General features: G+C 40.2%; 1 protein-coding gene across 5 annotated transcripts in view; it reads right to left on the bottom strand.

Annotated features, from left to right (window-relative positions):
- The window catches only part of LOC109937108 (protein-tyrosine sulfotransferase 1), a 95,262-nt gene that overhangs the window by 20,947 nt on the left and 51,797 nt on the right, over positions 1-22,518 (bottom strand). Inside the window, exons 5-6 of one of the 5 annotated variants that reach the window (XM_048612457.1) lie at positions 11,952-12,053; positions 2,063-2,140 (exon numbers count right to left, since the gene is read on the bottom strand). The exons of 3 other annotated variants lie outside the window; for them this stretch is intronic. In XM_048612457.1, coding sequence (XP_048468414.1) covers positions 11,958-12,053 — 96 coding nt within the window. In that variant the 3' untranslated portion in view covers positions 2,063-2,140; positions 11,952-11,957. Of the gene's footprint in view, positions 1-1,496; positions 2,141-11,951; positions 12,054-22,518 lie in introns of those variants that run through there. One more of the 5 variants, XM_020535718.2, reaches the window with a different exon arrangement.

Raw genomic sequence — 22,518 nt, 5'->3', positions numbered from 1 at the left:
TGTTTGGTTGGTCAAATCAAATTGCAGGTTCCTCCAATTCTTTGTTGGCTGCTGGGTTTTAGCATTTACCTCAAGGCTGGAAGATTGTCCACATCACCTTAAGTTCATACAGTAGATAGCTCTGCATTTATTAAAGCAAGTGTCATTAATATTACAGCAGCTGCCTGGACACCCTTTTTCTTTTAATGAGATGTGGGCATCATTGGCAAAGATAGCATTTTTGCTGCCCATCCCTAACTGGCCTAGAACTGAGAGGCTTCAAAAGTCATTTCAGTGGGCATTTTAAGAGGTAACAACTTTGCTGTGGGTCTAGAGTCACAGATAGGCCAGATCAGTTAAAAACATCAGATTTCCTTCATTACAGTTTCATGGCCACCACGACTCAGACCAACTCTCAATTTCAGATTTTGTTGTCTGAACTAAAGTTCCACCATGTATCTAGACCAGGAACTTTTGCTTCAGGATTATTAGTCCACTATCGCTCCCTCTGCAAACCACATCATATCTAAAATATTTGTAACAGTTTCAGGAAAGATTCACAAGGTTGCTCATTTCCATCATCCATGCCAATATTGCTTTAAACCCTCAGCCCATCTGAAAATGTTCTTGGTACTAATGAGGTTGCTAAATTATTGTTTTATGGCTTTTTCAGTTTAATTCTCTACCATGGTTAATTCAGACAAGAATATTACATTTTTTTCAGTGTTTTTTCTACATCCATGAGCCAAGGGTAATGGGGGGTATCATCTGCAGACTGCCCTGCAGTGGCATATCCTTCATGCTGGAGATACAACTCAATTAGGAAAACAGTCGTAATTACAATTTTGAGGAAGACTGGTTATTTCCACATTCCCACTAACAAGGCTATTTTCAGGTCCAGAACAAGAATGTCCTTTTCCTACAAAATAAATATCATAATTGTATTCAATAATATTTTCTGCATGCACTGCTGCTGTAATATGTGATCTCCTCTTGTAATTGCAAATGAGAAATAGATTCTTAAGTGAGTAGGAATTACATACACTACTCATAAGAAAAGCCTCCCAGTCCAAGAACATGGTCCCAGATTTTTGGCCAAAAAAATGCATTATTGTACAGTAAGCTGCATTAGAAACAAATGGAGAATGCTGGAGAAACTCAGCTGATCTCACAGCATCTGAACTTGGGGTTTCTGAAGTAGTCATACCAGACTTGAAATGTTAACTGTATTCTCTCCATAGATGCCACCAGACCTGGTAAGTTTATCCAGCATTCTGTTATTTTCAGACTTCCAGCATCTGCAGTGTTTTGCTTTTACTCAAGCTATACTTGAAAATGAGTGATCATTTGCCTGAAAGTTAGCTGCAATTTCTTGACATGGCTGTACCAAATCAACATCAATGCTGGCATACATTGTGAGCTAATATTTTACAAGTAAGCAGTGTAAGCACACTAAATTTGTCATTTTTCAGACTTCTTCCTCCAATACTCCTATATTTGAGACAGAGACAACTTAGTATCATGTTAAACTTCATTTTAATTGGAAATTTTAGTTGAAAATACAAAAAACAAAATTTTATATGCAACTGTATAAATAAATCAATTACATACATGAACAGCATTGTGAAGTTGTTCATGCTCCAATAATAATTACATATTTTACATGGAAATGCATAGATAAAAATCACTATAATTTTAAATCACAGCCGACAGTTACATAGCATTTAGGAATACATGTTTAATGTTTATTCAAGCTCTCTCCAGGAGATTACTTCCAAATCTTCAGTCATAAAAAGAAACAAACAAAAAAAATTGTCTATCGTGATTATTGTCATGAATAAAACTCAAAGGGAAAATGGATATAATTCACACTTCATTTGTTGATACTTTTTTTAAATGTTGTACAGCAATATTCTAACATTATTGCCATCAATAATGGTTACATAACATCCTCAGATATAGTATATTTGCATTTAAAAATTGCAAGTTTACAGTAGAAATGGTGGCTACAAAATGAAAATTAATGTGAAATAAAGAACTTATGACACTGGTCAAGAACACAATCCAAGAGAAAATCTGATTCTGAGACACCTTCTGAGAAACCTGCTTTTCTGAGAATCAGAAAGGAAGATATCTGTCCATCCTCGAGTTAAGATCTCACCTGCAGTGAAACATAATACAATAGAATTTTTTTTATGTAGTTCTTCTCCAAAAATGATAAACTACAAATTGTAAATTTCTCAGAAAAAATTTCTGTCTGCTGTTTTGTGAAGCATCTGCCACTTTGCAGCAAACTAAGCTAGATTCAGTTATTGTATGATAAAACTTGATTTTGTATTATGAACTAAAACAAAAATTCCAATTCAGGTGTGGAAGATTGTGCCACAAGAAAAGTTCCAAAACTGAAGAAATGGAATAAACAAAATGTGAAAACTGGAAATTTTTAACATGTGGAATAGCAACACAGGCAGGTTGTTTATTTTAGCATGACAGAAAATCCAAAATAATTGTTACAACTTTGTTTATTCTTACATCAGACATGGGTTTTGCAGTCAAAGCCAACATTTACCCAATCACTCCCGAGGTGTGGTGAGCTATGTTCTTGATTCTTTATTATAGTGAATAACTGTGTACGTAAGTTATGAGGAGGGGGAAGTACGTTAAGTTGTCTGAAGTAGGTAGACAGCTTAGAGGCAAGTGAGCAAAAATAAGTTCTCCTAAATACTACCAATGGAAAAAAAAATCAATCCAGATTTGCTTGAGCGATACTGCAAGGAAACTGTTTCTCTTGTAGCGGAGATGGAAAAAAAAATTTCTTTTTGGAAAAAAAGGGGCAATAGGAAAATCGAGGACACATAATTTAAACACTAAAAGGGAAGAGACCAGAGATATCTTTTTAAAAATTTGAACAGAAATAAAACATCTAAAGACAGCAGTGTTCACGAGGATTAAATTGTGATGAGTGATACATGTACACAAATACAATGACCCAAAGTAACAGGGGAGGATGGTGATGATGTGGTTATATCATTAGGCTAATAATCCAGAGGCCCAGAGTAACAGTCTGGGAACATGGGTTCAAGATCTAACACAGCAACTGATTGAATTTAAATTTAATAAATTAAGAAATGAGAATTGAAAGCAAGTCTCAGTAATGATGACCATGAAAATTTCATGTCACCTTTATCGAAACTAAATTGTCACAAAAATGATACTGAATGAAAATTGATCTAACGATGTAAATAAGAACAGATTAACCAAAAATGATTGCCATGAATAAATAAAGGGGAATTTAAAATTAAATCCAAAGAAAAGGAGCGTCATAACTAGACACTTCTCAACCCTCAGTAACTATGTAATCTCTGAAAATGAGAAGTAGCAGAAACATTCAATAAGGGAAAAGGCATATACAAACTACATAAATGATAAGAAAGGATGTCAAAAAAATTATTAAGGTAAGATTGAGCCACTGAGGTCTACAAACATATGAGAATGACAGGTAGGAAAAGTCCATCTGAGCCATCAAGCCTTCCGCACTCCTGATGGCTAAAGTATTATGACCAGACAGCTTCCAATCTCTTATGGGTCTGTAATCTCCTAAGAGTAAACAAAAACCAGAGCAAATAAGGGAGGCAGGGAATATCTCTTTTTTAATTCATTCACAGGATGTGGGTGGCGATGGCTCGGCCAGCATTCACTGACCAGCTCTTAAGATCAGAGAGCAGTTAAGAATCAACCACATTGCTGAGAGTCTAGAGTCACATGTAGGCTAGACTAGGTAAGGTCAGTAGTTTCCTTCCGTAAAGGACATTAGTGAAACAATTGAGTTTTTTTTTCCCTGACAGTCTACAATCATTTCATGGTCATTATTAGGCTCTTAATTTCAGTTTCTTCTCTTGAATTGAAATTCCACAAATCCGCCATGGGTTTCTGGATTAATAGCCTATCGATAATACCATTAGGCCATGCCCCCATTTTCTCTTAATTTAGTTCTGATCCCCTCAGGTAGTCAAAGCCAGTCTAGGTCGTCACTGGCCACTCATACATTAACTGTATCTCTACTTACCTTTTATGAGATGTTAAACTCATAATACATGATAATGAAATGGCAGGAATATTGAATGCATACTCTCCACTCTACCATTGCATGTCTCCAACTCTAAAGAAGAGTGCAGGAGGGCATGCCAGGTGCAGCATCAGGCATCCTTAAAAGTGATGTGTCAATCTAGAACACAAGTCAACTTGGGTGGCAAACAGTGTAATAGACTGAGTCAAGTGATCGCACAACCAACAGTCATATCTGAGCTCTGCAATCCATCCACATCCTATCATGAATGGTGAACAATGAAACAACTTACTGTAAGAGAAGTCTCCAGAAATATCACCATCCTTAATGATGGGGGAGCCAGAACATCACTACAAAAGACTGAAAAAAACTACAATAATCTTCAGCCAGAATTGCTGAGTGGATGATCCAACTGAGCCTCCTCCTGAGGTACTCAAGATTAAAACATTCTGAAGATTGGAATAATACCAAGCATAAAGCAAGATGGTTGTGATTGTTGGAGATCAATAATCTGAGTCCTAGGCCATCATTGCAGGAGTTCCTCAGGCCAGTGTCCTCAGCCCAATCAACTTTAACCTTTCTTCCATCATAAGGTTAGAAGAGGGGAAATCCATTGACAGTTACAATGTTCAGCATCATTCACAACCACTCAGTTACTGAAGCAGTCTGAATCCATACGCAACAAGTCATGGACCTCATTAAGGGGTGGGCAGATAAATGGCAAATAAAATTTGCATCACTCAAGCATCAGGCAATGACCATCTCCATCAAGACAGAATGCAACAGAAAAGAGAAGTTAAAATGACATTTAACCACATTAAGTTACGGAATTCCCCATGATTAATGCCTTGGGGTTACCATTGACTAGAAGCTGAAGTTGACCAGACATAAATATTATGGCTATAAGACTAGAGGCTGAGCATTCTGCAGCAAGGATATCCCCTCCTGACTCCACAAGACACAAGTCATGAGGGTGGTGGAATACTCTCCACCAGCATTCCCCCTCAGATTCTTTTCCTGCACGGAGGCAGTGACTTCCGGAACACCGATCGCAGTGCGTGGAATGGCAAAATGGCTGCGCACACATGCGGCTAAGTAGGAATGTTGCTCTCCACTTGCCTGGATGGTTTCAAGTCTAACAATACTCAAGATGTCTTAACCAATTCAGGAGAAAGCAGTCTGCTTGATTGGCACCTCATCTTACACTTTTGACATTCACTCCCTCCATCATCACAGTGGCAGCAGTGTCTACCATTCCATAAGATGCAAAGCTATAACTCACCAAGGCTCTTTAGACAGCACCTTCCAAACCAAACTCAACCAACTAGAAGGACAAGAGCAACACCACTTGCAAATTTCCCTTCAAGTCACACAGCATCTTAATTAGGAACCATATTACTGTTGTTAGGTCAAAATCCTAGAACTCTGTCTTAACAATTACTTTAGTTATACTTACACCACATGAACTACAGCAATCCCTGAAGGTAGCTCACCACCATCTTGTCAAGTGCAGCTAGGGATGGAGGTGATGCCCACATCCCACAAATGAATTAAAAAATTTATTGCTTCAATTTCCAAAGATAAAGCTACCAAAGAGGAAAATGATAAAAGAATATCCCACAGGTTGTAAACTCAAATCTCTTCAACCTCTGCCCTTATCAGATAAATGTTTAACCACCTCTTCTATCTTATCTTCCCAATTCTGCCCTAAACTCCATACCTACGAGAGGAGATTGTACTTTTGAGTAATTTGATACATTCCTTGTCTCTAATCTTGTATTTCTGTCAGAAACCTTGTGTCCTTTCCTGTTGTATGATCTTTTCTGAGATTCAAAGCCCCAATATCAGCCATCTAAGCTGTGCTTACTCACTTTGAAACAACTCTGAACATTTTGTTCTCTGTACCAACATCAGCATCGTTAAACCTGTTGACAAAGGACCTATGCTGTATTGTGAAAAACACCGTATTGGCCAAGATTCCTCCTCCTTGTATTTTCCCTGAGCTACTCCTACCCCACTACTTGTCAGTTTAAACAAGAGTTAAGTGGCTGTCCACTAACTGATCAATTAAGTGACTGAAGGAGGAACAAGTGATACTGGTGTTCTTATGAGGTATGTGACTGAATAATCAATGAACTCTATCCACAAGGAAAATTTTTGGTTGATTTCCCAACACGCTTAGATCCAAACTTACACTACTGATCACCAAATTATTTCCTCGACTCTCTCAAATATTCTATACAAAATCACCTCCCCCATTTCCAAGCCTTCAACTAAAGTTTTAAATCTATAATCAGTTTCTAACCTTTATGAAAATCTGTAAGTGTGGATTGGGCCAGCTGATTGATTACTGCAGTCCACTTTATCCCTTTAAACTAGTTGCCATATATTTCAATTCAAGTCCAGTTTCTAACTACCTACATCCATGCATTTTAACATTCGCCACCTTAGATTTAGGTTCTTTAGACATCAATGTACTTTTCCATGTAAGCAGATTTCCTGTAAAACTTAATTCCACTATTTTATCATTGGAAGCTTTCTATCAGCAATCATTTACTTATTACATCATCTTCCTTCATTTAGCTTAACTTACTCTCGTTGCGAACAACATCTCTCTAGTCCACTCACACCCTTTATATAACGAGCATCAATATAAGAACATGTGGTCTCTGTTGTGCGTAACTTACGTAGGAAATGCCTTCACTCCGTACTAATCAGGCTTCCTCTGTCACATTGATGGCTGTGTTCAAGCTACTATCTGCTTTCATTTTAATGTGAAACATTTCATTAGATTTTAAATTTCCAACCCTTCCCTTTTTGTGGAACATCTTTGGGTTTTTCTTTCCTTTTCTGGACTTCCCTTTCTTAACCTAAGTGACAAAGATGAGAGCTCAAAATATTCTATCATATTGAAGTGTTTCAAGGCTGAACTGGAAAGATATGACTAAACTCGAAAGATATGACTAAACTCCTGATTATAAAGGGTTTGTGGTGCTTCTTCAAATGGAAGTAGCAAAGTTTAGGGAGGACTCAAGAAAGAGATTGAAGGTTATCCATGTAATGATAGGTAAAGAGATCTAGAGAATCTTAGAGTCAGGACATTGGATTTATAACTCCCCAGAAACGATGTAAATTAGTGATGACGGAGGTGAGGGCGAGACAGAGACAGATGCATGCTGTCAGATTTTGGATAAATTAAATTAAATGGAAAGTAACAGGCCAGCTAGGAAAGCATTGGCCTAGTTAACAAAATTAACTGAGGGTCTGTGATTTGGGCAAAAGTGGATACCTGTTATATGTGTAGAAGCAAGGTGGCTTGATGATGGGTTGAATGCAGGGGTTCAAAAATCCAGATTAGGATTGACCAGGTACAGATTGAACCGTACAGGTCCATTTGAGTGTACAGCCATGATGTAGGATGTTGGCAAGTAAGTATAACTTATGGCATAAGTTAAGGACCATAGTTTTGTTGTGTTTGGTGACTAACTGCTCGCTCATCAAAAAGTGAGATGCATTTGACGTTTTTTTTTTAAAAAACAGCTTGGAGCCAAAGGGTTGATTGAAATGATGGAGGGATGTCACTGGGTATCATCAATATAGACATGAAAGTTGACCCAAAGTTTTAACATTATACTGTTAACAGACAGAATTTTAATAAAGGGGCAATAATTAAATACTTTGGAGATTGCAACGTTAGCAAAATTGTGTTGCAGGAATGGAATCTGCAAAAAGTAGTCGTCACAGGGATGGGGAAAATAGAAATAAAGACTCCCTTTCACACAATGGGAGGTCTGAAGTGTTTTATAGCTAATTAAGTAGATCATTGTTGTAACATAGGAAAATAATGTACAGAAGCATTGGAAGAGTGGCCAATTGTGTGGAATGCTTGAATACACAAGACACTGGAGAAAGAGAATCTACTAAACCTAAAAAACTTTGAATCAGGTTGTTTTAGTGCTGAGAAAATATGGAAGCTGGACTAGAGTGATGTGAACAGAGTTTTGTGAAGCAACACTTCGGAGGACTTTAGACAGAGGAAAAGGAAGTTAGATGCTGGTGTTGTCACATGGGAATATGGAGGGACAGTAGCAGAGACTGTTGCTAGGTCAGTAATCCAGAAATCTAAATTGATGATTAAGGGACAGCCTTTCAAGTCCTTTCACAGTAGCTAAGGATCTTAAATTCAGTCAATTCAATAAATCTGGAATTAAAAAGCTATAATCTCTTTTGTTGACCATGGAACTACTGGCTTGTTGTGAAAATCCATCTGGTTCACTCATCCTTTAAGGGAGGATATTTGTGGTCTTTAAAATTCTCTAGTTTATATGTGACTCCAGACTTTGAAATGGTGGTTGACTCTGCACTGCTCTCTGAAATAATCCACCATGCCACACAACTGCATTCAAGAAAGAAGCTCTCTGCCACTTTCTAGAAGGCAATTAAGGACTACTTAATTGTGACGTAAAAATGAATTAATTTGCTATAAGTCAAATATACAGGCAACACTGCATAAGCTCGCCACTACCACAATGGTAATTTTAAATCCAAAGATATTAATTCTCTTTATAATTTATGTGCATGACTACTTCCTTTCAGTCCTTTTCAGCCAGTATCCTCCATTTTCTACTCTCTCGAAATTGCACTATGACAGCTGCACTTAATGTGAGAAACAATTTTCCACAGCTAAATTTTGGAGGAATATTAAGATTTTTATTTAGTTCACTCCAGCCCTTACGTTACCGGTCTGGTTTTGGACTGGAATGTCTGAAAATTTTAGAAATATACCCGAAGTTCAGTGCCAATTTTCTTTTTCTACATCTTATGATATGTTGCTATTACGTTTTTCTTAACAGTTAAGAATATAAGACAAGCTACAATGGCAACATCCTTAGCCTGTTTGTTTCAGATCAGCAACTCTACTTCTTAGGGGAAACATGCTTCAACTTGTACAGCTCTGTTAGTTTGTTACTTTCTCCAACTGCCTAGTTTGTTTTATGTTTATTGTGGTGCTAAACCTATACTGAAGTGAAGTAACTTCCATATCAGTAAAAGCAGCTTTATGACCAAGGCAACACACATTAACAATGTGGCACAAATGCATTCTTAAAAATTCGATGTCAAATCATGGATATTCCAACATTTATTTATTTTTATAAACTCACTTTAATGCAAACCATTGGCAGCAAAAATGCTGAATTTTCAATTTAAAGATAAGAGAGTAACCTATATCAGTCTCAATTTTCTCTTTATGGAGTTAACCAGTGTTTCTGCTCCAAAACCAGAAATTGGTTTCTGTTATCAACAGAGTACAATAAGATCAGCAAAAGCTCATCCTACAAGCAAACATTCTGGTCTACTGACAGGCTCCTTAATTTACCCTAATCTTCTGTTCTTCAGACACCTCACTCTTCAGCTTTGAATTATGATCCTTCGTAGTCACAGCATCAATACATATGCAACATTTGAATCATGTGCAGGAATAGGTCATTCTACCTCTCGGACCTGCTCCAATGATGGCTAATCCAACTGCAGCATAATTCCACTTTTTGTACACCTTGACAGCTTTTGATTCCCTTGCTAGTCAATGAACTTATCTATCCCTGCTGTCAAAATACTCAATGACCCTGCTTCTATTCCTCTCTAGGGAAGAGTTGCACAGACTCACGACCCTCTGAGGGAAGAAAATTCTCCTCCTCATCATCATTAAATTAGAGGCCCTTTCTTTTTAAAATAGTTCTAGTCTTTCACAAAAGAGGAAATATTCTTTTAGCACCCACATTGTCAAGTCTCCTAAAGATCTTATATTTCTGTTCGATACAAGTTCAAATTTCCAACCTTTCCTCATAACATAAACCTTCATCCCAGGAATCAAATCAAGTGAACATTTTCTGAAATGGTACTAGTGCAATTATGACCTTTTTTAAAATAGGAGGCTAAAGCTTCACACAGCACTCTACATGTGATCTCACTAAGACCCTGTGTCATGAATTTTTAAAAATATGTTCACAGGATATGGGCATTGCTGGCTAGGCCAGCATTTATTTCCATAATTATTCCCAGAAGGTGATGCGCTGCCCTCTTGAATGGCTACAGTCCTTGGAGCATAGTTACACTCACAATGCAGTTACGAAGGGCTTTCCATGATTTTAGCCCAGAAACAGTGAAAGAATGGCAATATAACTGCAAATTAGGAATGGTATGTGCTCGAGTTGATTTTGCATGTGGTGGTATTCTAATGTACTTTGCTCTTCTGGCTGGGAGAGGTTGCCTTCCTGGATATCATATCCCATAAAAACAAATCTTTAGCATTCCTTTAATATTCAGTCTGGTTTCTATCTAAATATTTCTCCTGGTGCTTTAATATCTTAATAGTTACTACTTTAAATTCATATTTTATTCCACACATTTATCATTGTATCAGAGGTGGAAACATTTCCTAGACTTACTCGAGTTACTGAAACTACTCACTTCATAATCCAATAATCACAGCTAAAGTTTAATACTGCACTCCCTTTGTTGTTCCAAAGGCCCAGATTTCAAATACCCCTCAAGATTAACTCTATCAGCCTATTATTGTCATTTAGAGCTTTGAAATTACGAGTATTTCTATTACCTCAAGTCTTTTCAAAGGTAGCTAATTGAAATTCCAAATACAACCAATTTTTGCAAATGTTACTTCACTGGCAATGTTATAAAAAACATATAATGAGATAAAAAGCGAATTACTGAATCCACTATCCATTGGTTTAGTATACAACAATGCACATCTTCCATGGTACATTTCATAATACACGGAAAATTCATAATCTGTGCGAGGCATTTCGTGGAAGTTCAAGATAAAGGTTCTTATGAACGAAAGGTACAGAAATATAACAAGCCTTAATACAGGATACTGTAATACAGATAGCATTGGGAGAGACCAAAGAGCAGTAATTTCATCGTACACATAGCCAGCGCTGCCACATAGCATGACATGAGATTCTTAGTACTGTGACTAAGGAACATTAATGATTCCCTGAATAAGCAGTCAGAAATTTATTTCCAACAGAACCAAGTCAAAATATAAAGAACGCACAAAAACTAGTGCAATGCAAGTGAAGACTTTGGTGCTCAAATATAATCTAGATTGTACTGAACATGCCTGAGTCAGCATTAAAATTGGTCAGTGAAATAACTCCCCAGAGCTGGTATCCAGTCACCCAGTCACCTTTTACTTACACGTGGAGAGTCCTTGACACGGATCCGGCTCCATCAGAGTCAGCTCTGAGTGACTAGAACCTTTGACACTCTTGTTTATATCTGTCAGCCAGGGCTCCCGGATTGGACCAGATTAACAGCTCCAATTAGGCAACTCAGATTCTGAGGTCCACTTGGCTGACCTCATTACAACCACTACATCCCTCCTCCCTAGAGACCTAGGCCGATTCTTTATTTTTGTAACTCCTCCTGGAGCGTTTTAGCACCAGGTTGGATTCCTCCAACTCTGCCTCTGATACAGGTGGTGTGTAAAGCACAGTAACTCACCGCTTGTGCCTGGAGCATCTCCAAAGAAATTTATTCTCTTCAGGTGGCAAATGTGTCAAGGCTGCAACATTTGCTGTGTCCATCTCTGATTCAGAGGTAACGATAACGTTTGACAGACTGGGAGTACCCACAGGTTCCGGAACTAGTGGAAAGACAGTCAAGAAGTGGGGCACGTCTTGCCCTCACACCGTTTACTAGCTTACAGCTTTCATATGATCCAGGTCTTGTTCAGGACTGTCGCACGTACTCAAACTGTACACATCATTGGACCTGACCTTGCATTGACCATGCCTCTTACCTATGCAGGGCCATTCCCATGGTTCCTATACCAAACTTTATTCCCTGAATTAAACTGTCTCTCTCACTTAGTGGCGTCACGTACCTGGTATTAGCGATCCTGATGATCGGATTTAACCTGGCACAGAGTCTTCTCTCCATTAACAACTCTGCTGGAGCTATCCCTGCAGGTGCATGGGGAGTGGTCCTATAATCAAATAGGAACCGGGTCAGTTTGGTGTGTAGTGAAGCTGTCAGGCTGTTTCTTTAAGTCTGCCTTCAAAGTTTGGACTGCTCTTTCTGCCAAGCCATTAGATGGTGCATGGTCTTGAGCTGTCCTTATATGTCACGTACCATTCAACTTTAGGAAATATTCAAATTTGCTGCTGGTAAACGATGGCACGCTATCTGTGACCTAAACTTCCGGGAGTCTGTATTGCAAAAGGTGCGTGTGGTTTTTCTATCGTCATCCCCATTTTTTGATGAACTCTATGCACACCTAGCCACTTTGAGTAGGCATCCACAATGACTAAGAACATTGAGTCTATGAAAGGATCTGCAAAGTCAATGTGTAACCAAGTCCAAGGTTTACCCCGCCATGCCCACAAATGTGGGGGTGCTGCTGGAGGCTATTTTTGACCTTGTTGGCAGTCTGGGCACAGCATCACCAACACAGCTATGTCTGCATCCAATCGTGGCCACCAAACATGACATCTTCGTTTTGGAAACCCCCTTGATGACCCTGATAGAGTTCAGCCAGTATCTGGGGGCAACCTTTGCTTGGAACAATCACTCTTGCTCCCCAAAATAATATTTTGTCCTCCACTGTGATCTGATCCCTGGGTGCCAAAAAGGTTTCAATTCTAGTTGTGACAGCCCTTTTGTTTCCCCTATAACTGACATGGAGACAGTAAGGACTGCAGATGCTGGAAGCTAGGATCAATAAATGTGGAGCTGAGAAAGCACCGCCAGTCAGACAGCATCTGAGGAGCAGGAAAGTCAACGTTTCAGGCCAAAACCTGACGAAGGTATTGGTGGAACTTCCGGACCCCAAATATGGCTGCCAAACCTTCCTTCCTTCCTTACACTCCGCATTAGCCAAAGTTGTATGGGGAGGCATTGCATGTCAATACCAGATCTCACTTGGAATCACAGCTGTTTTTTCACTTCCCTGAAAGCGATAGCTTTGCTACATGACCATTTCCAAGGCTGATCCTTCTTTAAGAGTTGACGCAAACATGCCAGGATGGAGGCCAGGTTATGTATGAGCTTTCCATAATAGTTTGCCAGCCAAGGAAAGATCTAAGGCCTGGTACTAACATGGGAGCCGGAGCACCTTTGATTGGCCTCATTATATCTTCCAATGGGTGTATCCCAGTCTTGTCAACTCCGTTGCCCAAGTAGATCACTTGGGTGCCTCGAACACACATTTTTCCCTTCTAAGGTGTACACCCACCTGGAAGAAATATCTAAGGATGATGTCCAAGTTCTTTAAGTGCTCCTTATTAGTCTTCCCAATAGTCATCTAGATAAATGGTGACCTGGGGTATACCTTGTAAAACCTTCACCATCGTCCGCTGAAAAATTGCACAGGCTTACGATACCCCAAATGGCAGTCTCATGTATTGGTACAAACCCTCACAGGCATTAACTGTAGCATTCTTATGCGAATCCTCATCTAACTGCAACTGCAAGTACGCATAGCTCATGTCCAGCTTCATGAACGACAGCCCCCCTGCCAGCTTTGCACATAAATCCTCTATGTGAAGGCTTGGGTATTTATTCAGCTGCGAAAAGCAGTTTACCATTTGTTTAAAATCCCCACAAAGGCAAACCGTCCCATCAGGCTTCACAATCGGTACGACCGGTGCCGCCCATTCCACAAACTGGACTGGTTTGATGATTCCTTTGCTCTCCAGCCTTCTGATTTCTGCCTTTACTTTTGCTCATAATGAAAATAGCAATGGACGGGTCTTGCAGAATCATGGAATTGCTTCCTGGTCAACATGCAAGATAGCCTTGGCACCTTTGATAGTCCCCATACCTTTCTGATCGAAAAATGTGGAGACAATCTAGGTGAATCTTTCTCAACCAATTTCATTCCGTCAAGACCATAAGGCATAGGAGCAGAAATTAGGCCATTCGGCCTATCGAGTCTGCTCCGCCATTCAATCATGGCTGATAAGTTCGTCAACCGCATTCTCCCATTTTCTCCCCATAACACTTGATCCTCTTGATAATCAAGAGCCTATCTATCTCAGTCTTAAACGTACTCAATGACCTGGCCTCCACAGCCTTCTGTGGCAGTGAATTCCATAGATTCACCACTCTCTGGCTGAAGAAGTTTCTCTTTATCTCCATTCTAAAAGGTTTAAGGTTGTGCCCTCGGCTCCTAGTCTCTCCTACCAAAGGAAGCATCTTCCCAACATCCCCTCTGTCCAGGCCATTCAATATTCTGTAAGTTTCAATTAGATCCCCCCTCATCCTTCTAAACTCCAATGAGTATCGTCCCAGAGTCCTCAAATGTTAAGCTTTCCATTCCTGGGACCATTCTTGTGAACTTCCTCTGAACCCGCTCCATGGCCAATACATCCTCCCGGAGATATGGGGCCCAAAACTGCACACAATACTCCACGTGGCCTGACCAGAGCCTTATAAAGCCTCAGTAGTACATCCCTGCTGCTATATTCAAGTCCTCTCAAAATAAATGCCAACATTGCATTGGTCTTCCTGACTACTGACTCAACCTGCAAGTTTACGTTGAGAGAATCCTGGACTAGAACTCCCAAGTCTCTTTGCACGTCAGACTTCTGAATTTTCTCCCCATTTAGAAAACAGTTCATGCTTTTATTCTTCTTACCAAAGTGCATGACTTCACACTTGCCCATGTTGTCCTCCATCTGCCACTTGTTTGCCCACTCTCCTAACCTGTCCAAATCCTTCTGCAGCCTCCCCACCTCCTCAATACTACATGTCTCTCCACCTATTTTTGTATTGTCTGCAAACTTAGCCAGAATGTCCACAGTTCTTTCATCGAGATCATCAATGTATAAAGTGAAAAGTTGTGGCCCCAACACTGACCCTTGCAGAACACCACTTGTCACTGGCTGCCATCCGTAGAAAGACCCTTTCATCCCCACTCTATGCTTTCTGCCAGACAACCAATCTTTTATCCATGCTAGCACCTTTCCTCTAACACCATGGGCCCTTATCTTACTCAGCAGACTCCTGTGCGGCACCTTGTCAAAGGCCTTCTTGAAGTCCAGGTAGATAACATCCATTGGCTCTCCTTGGTCTACCCTGCTCATTACTTCCTCAAAGCTTAGGTTCGAGCCTTTTTACTACAACCAGTGGTAACTGAACCAGTTGTTTCTCGTAAGTGACCAGAACCAAAGTTGTACCCTTAATCTGTAAAGGTTCTCTGGTATAGGTTCTCACTCTTGCCAAAGTCTTGCACAAAACTTAAGGGTGAAGTCCATAGCAAATTTTGTTAAAGATTGGTTCTGTGATCTCTGAAATGGCCGCCCCAACATCAGCCTCCATTACAATTGGGTGACCATTTAACCAGATATTTATTTTGACTGGTTCGGATTTGGATGTTGCTAAGCAATACAACTGTTCCAAACCAGATGTACGTGGACTTTCCAGGGTGTGCAATCTCCTGGATACCAAACTATGAGATAAAAACAACTGCAGATGCTGGAATCCAAGGTAGACAAACAAAAAGCTGGAAGAATGCAACAAGGCAGGCAGCATCTGGAGGAAAGGAGAAGTTAATGTTTTGGGTATTACTGAAGAAAATTTGGCTGAGACTTGGGGCTTTTGTGAGCTGACCTATAGTACCTCTGTTCAGGATATGTCCTGAGTGAGGCTATGCAATTACCTTCACTTAAGTGGCGTTCCAAGTTCAGTCAGACTAGCAAGGGTGTCCACCTCCATTGGAATACTCTGCAACTCATATGCTCCACTTGCTGTATTTTCCAATGAAAGGGCCCTTTGCAGTGCCTGTCAGAACTCCACCTGGGCTTCAGCGAGTAGGCGCTTTTGCATGGCCACATCATTAATCCCATATACCAAACCATCTCTCAGCATCTCATTAATGGTTAAACCAAAGTGACATGCATCTGCCAGTTGTCTTAAACTTGTCAAAAATCCCAATATGGATTCCCTTTGGTTCACAAATTGCCGAGTAAAACGGATAGCCTCTCAGAATTAGAGGACGCTTAGGATCACAATATTGCTTAACTAAATCCAACAACTCCTGGAAGATTTTAGTATCTGGTGTCTCAGGAAAAGTTAGGCTCCGAAAACTGAAAAAGCCGTGGGTTCACAGGCTGTCAGAATAATTCGTTTCATTTAATCTGTCCAATGTTGTGTATCCGGAAAAAATAACTCATTATTTTCACAAAGTGGACACAGACATTATTAGCAGCATCGAACGAGTCAAGATTCTCAAATAATGGTATGATGCTAGAAATGCTTACCCCAATTCAAAGATGACTGTTTCAAGTGAATTACTTCAGGACCATGCTTTTCTCCCATCACCACTGAAATAACTTCACAGAGGCCAGTATCCCGCCACCAAGCCACCCTTCATTTACACATGGAGAATCCTTGACACTGATCCAGCTCCCTCAGAGCCAGCTCTCAGAACTTACAGAACTTCTAACACTCCTGTTTATACCAGTCAGCCAGAGCTCCCAGACTGGACCTGATTAACAGCAGTCAAAGAACTCATTCTATAAGGTCCACCTGGCTGACCTCATTACAATCACTGAAGTCAGGATTGAAAAAACATATGTTAATGACATATTTGTTCACTTCTGTTCCCTAAAAACAGTACATACACAATACAAAAGAGGAAAATGGTAATTAGCAGCATAAATGAGAAAAGCAATTTTAAACCTGGATATCCTCAGTCCAAAGGGGTGGTGACAGGACTGCATATTTCTTTAACTTACAAATTCCAAAATTTTAATTTTGATTTTAATAAACAGAAATGTTAACATTTTTTATTTAAATAATCACATAACTTTCTGTTCCAACAGCTGCAATTAAGTTTAAAATGTAAAATGAATTGTTTGAAAACAGAACAATGCATTGTACAGTATATCATTATTTTACCGCAGGATAAATAGACTGTATGCACTTTAAATAACACAGAAAAAAAAATTGCAAAAAGAGCAAGTCAGGTCTGACTGACATTGATAAAATGTTTTATGACAAGCTCTGAGACATAAGTGGTATATATAGGATAAGCAGGCTTTGTACGAATAAAAGGTCCCACTAGACTCAAAACATTAACTGTTTCTCTCTCCACAGATGCTCCAAATCTGCTGAGTTTCTCAGGCATTTTTATTTTTATTTCAGATTTGCAGCACCTGTGGTATTTTGCTTTCATTTTTATGAATAGGATTGAGATAAAACTTTCAATGTTAGTGTGATTAGTGCTGTGGAAGATGGTTTATTAAAATGATGATGAAATAATGTAAAGTAGAACAAATGAGAAAAAGGATACAGGAAGGATTTTGAAAAAAAAAAATCAAAAAGAAAAATGATGAAAAAGTGTAATATTACCAAACAGAAAGAACATTAAAGTACATAAATTAAACATTGAATAAAAATAATGAGCTAGAAGGAACACTGAAGGATTAAGATGGGTAAGGCTTGCTTTAGGGAACATGTAATTTTTAAAAAAAACTCATGATGTTGCTGTTGCTGACTGGGCCAGCATTTATGGCCGGGCCAGCATTTATGGCCATCCGTAGTTAATCCTGAGAAGTTGGTGTGGAGCTGCTTTCTTGAATCAGTACGCCTACAATGCTGTTAGGGAGAAAGTTCCACGATTTTATCTCTGTGACACTGAAAGAATGATGTCGTGTGGCTTGGGGAGGAGATAACTTGTAGGTGGTGGTGTCCCTGTAATACTTAGGACTGTCAAAGTGCAAGGGTCAGATTCTCTCCTGTTAGAGATAGTCATTGTCTGGCACTTGTGTTGTGTGAATGCTACTTGCCACTAATCAGTTCAAGCCTGAATATTGTCCAGGTCTTGCTGCACTTGGAAATGAATTATGTCAGTAATTAAGGAGTTAGTGTTATTCAGTAGGAGGTTTGCTCGCCAGTGTTTGACCTTATGCCATGAGAATTCATCGGGTTCAGATTCAGTGTTGAGTACCACCATGACGAGATACAACTGTGAAACCACCTCTGCTAGGTCAGTCCTGTCCAGAGATGGTAATGTTGTCCAGGATAGTGTATGTGAAGTATGATTCTGTCAATATACTGTGTCAGGTTGAGCTAAACTAATCCGTGAGATAGTTCTCCTAATTCTGGGACCAGCCTCCAGATGGGAGTAAGGACTTTGCAGGGATGACAGGACTGAGATTGTTATTGTTATTGTTATTGTTATTGTTATTGTTATTTACAGCATTGCCAGGTGCTCTGTCCAGTTTAATTCTTTTTGGAGGTTTTTAAATCATTGATACATCTGAAAGGCTTGGTGGGCCATTTCAGAATGCAAGAAACCCAAAGAAATATGAATGCTGGAAATCAGAAACAAAAACAGAAATTGCTGGAAAAACTCAGCAGATCTGGCAGCACATGTGGAGAGAAAGCAGAGTTAATGTTTTGGGTCCAGTGACCCTTCTTCAGAATGGCAGAGTCACATGTAGGGCAGATTTCCTTCCCTAAAAGGACATCAGTAAACCAAATGGGTTCTTGCGACAATCAACAATGGTTTCATGTTCATCATTAGACTTTTGATTCCAGATTTTTAAAAAAAAAACCAAACACTGCCACCTGCCTGTTGGGATTCCAACCTGGGATAGAACACAGAACAGTACAGGCCCTTCGGCCCACGATGTTGTGCTGAACTTTTACTCTAATCCTAAGGTCTATCTAAACTCCACCCATACCTTATACTATCATCCATATGCCTATCTAATAGCTGCTTAAATGCCCCTAATGAGGCCGACTCCACTACCCTCTCCGGCACAGTATTCCACGTCCCGACCACTCCGAGTAAAGAACCTACCTCTGACGTCTCCCCTCACTACCTCCACTCACTTTAAAACTATGCCCCCTCGTACTAGCTACCTTCACCTCGGAAGAAGTCTCTGGCTGTCCACTCTATCTATACCTCTGATCATTTTGTACACCTCTATCAAGTCACTTCTCATCCTTCGTCGTTCTAAAGAGAAAAGCCCTAGCTCTCTCAACCTTTGCTTGTAAGACCTTCCCTCCATTCCAGGCAACATCCTGGTAAATCTCCTCTGCACATTTTCCAACGCTTCCACATCTTTCCTGTAATGAGGCAACCAGAAGTGGACACAATACTCCAGACGTGGCTGAACCAGGCTTTTGTATAGCTGGAGCACAACTTCACGGCTCTTGAACTCAATCCCTCTATTAATGAGAGCTAACATACCATACGCTGCCTTAACAACTCTATCCACCTGGGTGGCAGCTTTCAGGGAACTGTGGACATGAACCCCAAGATCCCTCTGCTCCTCCACACTGCCAAAAATCTTTGTTAACCCTGTATTCTGCTTTCAAGTTTGTCCTTCCAAAATGAATCACCTCACACTTTTCAGGGTTAAACTCCATCTACCACTTCTCAGCCAGCTCTGCATCCTATCAATGTCCCTTTGTAACCTAGAACAGCCCTCCGCACTATCCACAACTCAACCCACCTTCGTATCAACCGCAAACTTACTAATCCACCCTTCTACTCCTTCATCCAAATCATTTACAAAAATCACAAATAGAAGAGGACCCAGAACAGATCCTGGTGGTACACCACTCGTTACTGGGCACTATGTTGAATATTTTCCGTCCACTACCACCCTTTGTCTTCTAAGGGTCAGCCAATTCTGAATCCAATCTGCCACATTTCCCCCTATCCCATGCCTCCTTACCTTCTGCATGAGCCTACCAGGGGGAACCTTATCGAATGCCTTACTTAAATCCACGTATACCACATCCACTGCTCTACCTTCATCCACGTGTTTGGTCACCTCTTCAAAGAATTCAATAAGGTTCGTGAGGCATGATCTACCCCTCACAAATCCATGCTGACTATCACAAATCAAACTGTACCTTTCCAAGTGATCATAAATCCTATCTCTCAGAGCCCTTTCCAATAATTTGCCCACCACTGACGCAAGACTAACTGGCCTGTAATTTCCGGGGTTATCCCTATTCCCTTTTTTGACGTTTGCCTCTCTCCAATCTTCCGGCACTATGCCCGTGGACAGTGAGGACGAAAAGATCATCGCCAAAGGCCCTGCGATCTCTTCCCTTGCGTCCCGTAGAATCCTTGGATAAATCCCATCAGGCCCGGGGGACTTATCCATCTTCAAGTTCCTCAAAATTCCTAGTACATCTTCATTACTAACATCGACCTCCTCTAGCCTACCAGCCTGTTTCACACTGTCCTCCTCTACAACTAGATCCCTCTCAGTTGTGAATACCAAAGAAAAGTATTCATTAAGGACCTCTTCTATCTCTTTAAGCTCCGTGCACAAATTCCCTTTACAATCCTTGATCGGCCCTACCCTTTCTCTGGTCATTCTCTTATTCTTCATGTACGTGTAAAAAGCCTTGGAGTTTTCCTTGATCCTATCTGCCAAGGTTTTCTCATGCCCCCTTATAGCTCTTCTAAGCCCTTTCTTCAGCTCCTTCCTGGATAACTTGTATCCCTCTAGAGCTTTTTCCGTTCCTCGTTTCCAAAGGAAGCCCAGAGCATTGGGACTCCAGATCACTAGTCCAGCAACAATGCACCATCACATCCCTCTAATCGCTAAGACATGCTGGTTACAAAATATTCAGGATGAATCAAATAGAGAAAACAACAAAGAATGGAAGCAGTAGTCAGAGATTTATTACTGGCAAAGAGTTTAAAAATGCAAGAGATGGTGTTACAATTTTGTTGGGAACAGTTAATTTTTAAAGACAAGCAGCAATTAACCAACAGAACCAAGCCACATGATTTCACATTTAAGCAAAAAACAGGCTTCATTGTATATCAAAAAGAATTAAGCAAGCTAACTATTGTTAACCTAACACTGTAGCTTATAAAGACTTATGCCATAAACTCAATTCTATTTTCTATTTCTCTCCAAGAGTTCTCTTATCCTATGACATTTTTAAGGTATTTTCATCTTTCCTGGGGCCAACTCATTGTTCTCTGGAGTTCACCGATTTCTCTTCTAGCTCTAGCTATTCACCAACATACAAGATTTTGTGGGCATCCTTCCATTATCTTCTGGCTATGTAACCCTCTTTTTTTTTGTTAAAAATCTGCCTAAGGACTTTGGATTCCATTGCTCCAGCATGCTTCCTGACACTACCACAGGTGACTTACACCATTATAAAACTTATTTTCTAATAACGGCATGGTTACAAACTGTAACTACAATGACTACATTCAGAACTTCAACTGCAACAAGGTTAACTTCCTTTTATTGTGGATTGCTGATGTTTCTTCCTTCAGATAAAATGGTGTTTTCCCTTTCCAACTGTAATTTCGAATATCAGCTCCCTCTCTCTGGCAGTATCTTGAAAAAAAGTATAGCAGCTATTCTACTTCAGGTGCGTTGGCAAGTGGTGTTTCGTTGAAACTGAATTTTCCTCTGTGTAGCATGAGATCTCAATTAATTCCCATTGTAGCAAATACGGTAACAAGAATCACCAGGATCATTAAGGTCATGAGGAACCATACTTAGCTTATTATCAATGCAGTGTTTAGGAAAACAAGTTTTGTTCTGAGAAAAACACGACAAGTAATCTTTGAATGAAGATTGGTAAATGGAGAACATTGATTCTGGCATCATGAGTAGCTGTTCCATGTCCAAGAATTCAAATGGGTGATTAACACAGTCCAATAGGCGCTCAGGTCAGAGAGCAGTTCTCATCCGGCAGTCCTTGTAAGTGGTAATTCTCAGAGAACTGTTTTCTTCAGATGGAAGATAGAGCAGGAGAGATGCAGGGAGGAGTTCCTTAGTACTTTAAGCAGATAGTGGAACGTTGCCTTCACAAGTTTAATGCGATCAGTGCCAAATGCTAACATGTCGAGGTTCGAATCCCATCGCTACCAGGATTGTTTGTGATGCACCTTACATGAAAGCTGGGCAATTTTTAGGGGCGGCACAGTGGTTAGCACTGCTGCCTCACAGCATCAGGGACCCAGGTTCAATTCCAGCCTCGGGTGTCTGTCTGTGTGGAGTTTGCACATTCTCCCTGTGTCTGCGTGGGTTTCCTCCGGGTGCTCCGGTTTCCTCCCACAGTCCAAAGATGTGCAGGTTAGGTGGATTGGCCATGCTAAATTGCCCGTACTGTTCAGGGATGTGTAGCTTTAGGTGGGTTATAGGGGGATGGGTCTGGGTGGGATGCACTGAGGTTCGGTGTGGACTTGTTGGTCCAAAGGGCCTGTTTCCACGCTGTAGGGATTCTATGATTCTATTCTATGTCCTTTGGTATTCGGTAACCATCTTCAACTGTCGTGGGATACATTATCTCATGAACTAACGAATCTTATCCAAACTGCTGCTTGTCAACAAATTTAATAAACCATCAGAAATTCCTTATGAACAGTCAACTGCCTCTATCAGGTAACCATGGTCATGAACACCCAAAATCTAACAGACATGGGTGTGATTTTATCTCTAGTCTTC

Source organism: Rhincodon typus, chromosome 26, assembly GCF_021869965.1.
Source record: "Rhincodon typus isolate 14 chromosome 26, sRhiTyp1.1, whole genome shotgun sequence".
In the NCBI taxonomy this organism is placed as follows: Eukaryota; Metazoa; Chordata; class Chondrichthyes; order Orectolobiformes; family Rhincodontidae; genus Rhincodon; species Rhincodon typus.
This window is presented reverse-complemented; position numbering and strand designations above follow the sequence as displayed.